General features: G+C 58.7%; 1 protein-coding gene across 1 annotated transcript; it reads right to left on the bottom strand.

Moving 5' to 3' along the window:
- Window positions 1–3,811: 3,811 nt before the first annotated feature.
- S1pr4 (sphingosine-1-phosphate receptor 4) lies at window positions 3,812–5,032 on the bottom strand. The gene has a single exon (XM_090329343.1). It carries the CDS (start codon window positions 4,987–4,989, stop codon window positions 3,829–3,831), a length of 1,161 nt encoding a protein of 386 aa, XP_090185469.1. The 5' UTR covers window positions 4,990–5,032; the 3' UTR covers window positions 3,812–3,828.
- Window positions 5,033–5,573: the final 541 nt, after the last annotated feature.

The raw sequence follows: 5,573 nt of genomic DNA, 5'->3' as shown, positions 1-5,573 counted from the left end.
TTTCGGGCGCCGCACTGGGCAGCCCCGCACCGGCCCAGGGTCCTGCGGGCATCGCTGCGGACAACTCTAAGGCTCGCGCTGCCTCTTGGGAGTCGTAGTCCGTCGGGCGCGCACGCGGCGCCTCTTGGGAGTTGTAGGCATACTCTTGTACTCCGCAAAGGATGCTCTGGGAGACTGCTTGATAGCACCACAATTTCATATAAATCCCACGTCGAAAAACATAAACACCTGAAAACAGCTATTTTAAAACAGAACTTCCTTACGACTTGTCTTTGGTGGATGCAGTGGAGGGGAGGGGCAAGAAGCGGAGGTGGGACGTGACCTTGCGACCTGGAAGGAAGTAGGAGATGAAGGAAAGAGGAAGTGCTCAGCTTGAGCGCTACTTCTGCTGGGAGATGTAGTCCCATTGTACGAGGCGCAATGGATTGTGGTAACTGTAGTCCTGTAGTCTCAGAAAATTGAAATTCCCAAGGAAGACAGACATTAAACTCCACGAAGTCCTAAGTCTTTAGGTGATATGTATATTAACATGTCCCTCAATCCATGAGCACAAGTCCTGACACTCTGAATAGGTGAATGAAAGAAAAATCTTAAAAAGCAGGATCAAAGGTTGCCTATCCTAACGTTGCAGAGATTATATTTGTGGTCTGCACTCCCGAATTTCCACAGGGTTTGGTAATGTGTTTGTTTATATTTCTCTTTACTCATATTTGCAGCACAGCTACACTAAAAGGTGTCTGTTTCAATGTAATTGATTGGATGGAAGTTCAGATTTAATTTTGAAATAACTCATATTTGTGTGAGAACTAAAAATGTAAACGAAGGCCACATTAGAACTCACACCTGTCATTCAAGGACTTGAGAGGTTGCAAATAGAGGGGACAGAAGTGAAAGACTCAGGTCCTCAGTTGATTGGCATCTACCTCTAGTTTCCAGGATATTTGATTTGGGCTAATTAAGAGCAGGACAGGGCTTCCCAGCTACGTTCACCTGGACAAGTCTCTTTGGGGTCCCAGCTTGGGACCTGCACTGGGGCAGGGGAGAGGCAGTGATGCATACCTGTAGTCTCAGTAGTCTCAGCTAGTTGAGGATGATACAGTAGCATGGCTTGAACCCCCAAGTTCAAGATCAGATAATCGGTGCAAACTGCTATCCCAGTCGTCATCTCCACAGCCATACTTCCAGAGCCATAGCCTCAGGACTGTCACAGAAAAGAAAAAGAGCTTTCTGTTCCCAATCACCCGAGCTCTAATAACTAGGTGCCTACCGTTTACCAGGCCCTGTGTGATACCATGTGATACCATCATCACAACGAAGCGTGACGTCTTGAGGAAGGGTACATGAAAACAGGGGTGACTAGAGCTAGCATGGAGGCCTCAAAGGGAGCCCCCAAGGTCACAAAGAGAAGAGAAGAAATCACATCAGGCTCCCTGGAGGTGGTGAGGCCTCTATGGAGCTCAAAGCATGAGCCACTGAGAGAGGAATGAGGGAGATGCATGACAAGCAGTCTGTTGTGGTGGAGGTGACAAAACAAAAAGAGAAAGGGTCTTGAGAGAAAGGGCCAATGGAAGAAGCCCATGCAGAAGTGCTGGGATCAGGCTAACTCACATTGATCCAGGCACACCAGACCAAGTCCAAGGCCTTGGAGTAGCCCAGACTACTTACTCCAAACTCTTACCGTGCTCCAGCTACACATAGGACATGAATCAGGAAAGTAGTGAGGGCAGAGCATTAAGTCATGGTGTAGGTTTGAAACTTTCTCCTCTCCGGGTGCTGGCTGCTCATCCTAGCTACTCCAGAAGCTGAGCTCTGAGGATTGAGGTTCAAAGCCAGCCCCAGGGAAGGAGCATCCAGAAGACTTTTTTTTTTTTGGTCGTGGGACTTGAACTCTGGGCCTGGGTGCTGTCCCTGAGCTCTTCAGCTCAAGGCTACTACTTTACCCCTTGAGCCACAACGCCACTTCTAGTTTTCTGGTGGTTCATGAAGATAAGAGTCTCACGGACTTTAGTGCCTGGGCTGGCTTTGAACCGCAATCCTCAGATCTCAGCCTCCTGAGTAATTAGGATTACAGGCATAAGTCACTGTGCCCAGTTGCCTCCAGGAGACTCATGTCCAATGAGCCACCAGAAAAACCAGAATGGCACTGTGGCTCAAAGTGGTAGAGCACTAGTCTTGAGCTGAATTGCTCAGGGACAGCACCTACACCAGAGTTCAAGCCCAGGACCGACAATCAAAAATAAAACCTTTCTTGTGTGATTGACAAGGAGAAAGTAGCCCCCAGGTACTTGAAAAATGGCCTGTGTGCTATAGGTTAAATTGTGAACCCCCCAAAAACTCTATTAAAGTTGTGACTCCCAGGACCTCAGGATGGGGGTGTCATTTGGAAACTAGGGTCCCTGCAGATGGGTTTGTTAGAATGGTGTACCGGAGAGGGGTGAGTCTTCATTTGAGGACAGGTGTCATTATTTAGAGGGGTTTGGACCTGCACTAAGTGACTCATGCATGTCACCCTACCTACTCAAGAGGCTGAGATCTGAGGACCTAGGTTTGAAGCCAGCTGGGACATTAAAGTCTATGAGATTTTCATCGCCAATGAACCACCAGAAAAACGGGAAGTGGCACTGTGGCTCAAAGTTGGTAGAGTGCTAGCCTGGAGAGAAAAAGCTCAGGGACAGCAACAGGGCCTGACCAAAAAACAGAAAACAAGAAAAAAGCAGAGGGGGGGGATGCATAGATGGATGACACTTGCATAGGCCAAGAGCTGGGCGAATGAGGTCACCACTGGGAATGGGGTTGCCTCAGAGACTTCATCCCTGTGCACCCTGGCCTGAGTAGGACTGAGCCAGACCCAAAGGTGTCCCTAGGAGAGCACGACACTGAGAAGCTGCATTCTTCACATTTCACTGTTTAATGACGTGACAAAGCCACATATGGCCAGTGCGAAGTGGACCCTGGAGCCTGAGCTGCGATCCTGAGTCCCAGCCCCCAGGACCTGCCCGGACAGGGGGAGCACCCCGGGGCTGGGTGGGGATGGGGAGTGGGTGACCCCTGGCCGCCTGGGCGACACCTCATGTAAACGAAAGCAAATTAAATACCCGCACAGGGGCAAACCCTGTTCCCCAGGTGCGGGGGGGGGGGGGGCTCTCCCTGGCTCCTGGACCTGAACCCCCTCCCCAAGACTCAAAGCCAGATCCGCGAGGAAGGGGCCTGCCTTGGGGACGGGGTGCAGGTGGGGGCTCCGGGCTTCTCTGAAGAGGAAGTGGGCGAGGAAGAGGTGCCGAGCCGTCCGTGGCCCGCCCGATTCCCTTCCCGCGTCCGTCGTTGCAACACCGACGCGCGCTCGCGCCTGAGCGGTGGGCGGGGAACAGCGGTGCGCGCGCACCCCGTCTCCAGACCGCGCCTCGGACGCGCACGTGCAGGGCTGCGTCCGGCCGCGGCGGCGCGCCTCCCCTCGCGCCCGCGCACGCAACCGGCCTGGCACAGCCCGCGCGCGCGCGCACACACGCGAGCTCGCGCGCGCTCCAATCAGACTGCAGGCGGCGACTTCGAATTTGAACTTGAACATGCCCCGGCTTGGCCAGGCGGGGCGGGGCGGTGGCGGCAGGCCCGAGGGGCCACGCGGAGAACCCCGACTCTGCACGCCGTGCGCCCCCAGCTGTCCATGCCTCTTCCCCTCCAGAGATCCGCGCGGCTGCGCCCCAGCCCCGCGCCTCGGGGGTCCCTGAGCCCATCCGGTGCGCCCCAGCCCCGCGCCTCGAGGGTCCCTGAGCCTGTCCGGTGCGCCCCAGCCCCGCGCCTCGGGGGTCCCTGAGCCCGTCCGGTGCGCCCTCAGATGCTCCGCACGCTGGAGACGCTGGACAGGGGCTCCCGCATCCTGAAGCTGTGCGATCGCGAGCCCCGGAAGCTGTCCCTGGGCCGCAGCGAGCTGTCGGTGGTGGACGCGGCGGAGTGCGCCTCGGTGGCGCGGGCCAGGCAGTCCCCAGGGCCCCGCAAGCCCAGGCGGAGGCACCCGCAGCACAGGAAGGCCAGCACGGCGCGGCACACCTCGCGGCTGCGGAACGAGTAGATGAGGGGGTTGATGGCCGAGTTGAGCACGGCCAGCGCCAGGATCCAGTCCATGCCCCGCAGGTACTCCTGCGCCCAGACGTTGGAACCGAAGATGTCAGCCAGCAGCAGGCCGAAGAGGGGCCCCCAGCACACGACGAACGCCACCAGGATCATGAGCACCGTCTTGAGGAGCCGGCGGGCCTTGCGCCGGGCCGGAGGGCGCGGGGCCTTCTGCCCGTTAGCCCGAACCACCCGGAAGATGGCCCCGTAGAGGCCCAGGATGGCAGCCAGGATGAGGGCGAAGAGCAGCACGCAGAAGAGGATGTAGTCCTTGGAGTAGAGGGGCAGCAGGGTGGAGCAGCGCGGGAAGGCGCACACGCAGTTCCAGCCGAGCAGCGGCAGCAGTCCCAGCAGCCCGGCCAGCAGCCAGCACAGCCCGATGAAGCCGTAGACCCGGCTGGTTTTGGTGGCCACACTCTCGGCCACGCGCACCATGGTGGCGAAGCGCTCGCCCGCCGTGAACAGGAGGCTGAAGGTGGAGGCGGCCAAGGCCATGAACAGCAGGCCCTCGCGCAGGAACCACTGCGCAGGCGCCAGCTGGAAGGTGCGAGGGCCGGACAGCAGCACGTTGGCCAGGTAGGCCAGGCCGGTCAGCAGGTCGCTCAGGGTGATGTTGACCAGGCAGTAGTACACCCAGCGCCGGGAGCGCATGTGCGTGCCGATGGCCGCCAGCACCAGCGCGTTCTCCAGCACCACCAGGCAGCCGGCCGCCACCGACAAGCCCCGCAGGGCGCCCAGGCTGCCATCCTCCGGGCCCCCGCGGCCCACCAGCCGGCCCGAGTGGTTGTAATGCAGGACGATCAGCCGGCTGTGTCCCTCGGCGGCCAACCAGTGGCAGGAGTCCTCCGGGGCCACCGGGGACGGTGACCCCGAGACGTTCATGGCCTCCCCTGGGGGCAGACTGAGGCCTGGGTCAGGGTGGAGCCACCGCCTGGGCTGGGTCTGGGTTTCCTGTTGTTTGAAATTTCCTGTTATTCAAGGTGCCCCGGGGTGGGGGGTGGGGGGAGCTGGGGCAGGGAGGGGCCACCCTCCCAACGGTTATGGGGCCTGGGGGGGGGAAGCACCCTCACACACCCCTCCCCATCTCTGCCCGGGCTGTGGTCTGTTCCAGGACGGAGGAGGAGCTGAGAGTCACCATGGGAAATGAAAGCCACCTGGCACCCTGTTCAGTCCCTGTCTCCCCAGGACCCCTTCTCCCCAGTGCTCGGGGCACACCCCTGCATACGCCAGCGCCGTGTTCACACGCAAACCTTCTTCCCCGGCTGACCTGTCCCACTCGGAGGGGAAACTGAGGCCCAGCCAGACAAAGCGCCTGCTGGGAGCCGATGGCCTCCAGCCCCTCCTGCAGGGAACAGATGTGACAACCCCTGCTCTGGTACACTGGAGACACAAGAACTGTGGGTGCCCTTCCCGCCCCCATTTTAAGGGGACTCTGCCTAAGTCTGCTCTGGGTCTGAGGGGGAGGT

Source organism: Megascapheus bottae, chromosome 1 (genome assembly GCF_031878675.1).
Source record: "Megascapheus bottae isolate mThoBot1 chromosome 1, mThoBot2.hap1, whole genome shotgun sequence".
Classification (NCBI taxonomy): Eukaryota; Metazoa; Chordata; class Mammalia; order Rodentia; family Geomyidae; genus Megascapheus; species Megascapheus bottae.
Note: the sequence above shows the minus strand (reverse complement) of the source record. Positions and strands in the feature narration are given on the sequence as shown.

Bases quoted from the DNA above. Each gene is read 5' to 3' on its own strand.
- S1pr4 (XM_090329343.1), bottom strand. From the start codon at position 4,989: ATGAACGTCTCGGGGTCACCGTCCCCGGTGGCCCCGGAGGACTCCTGC.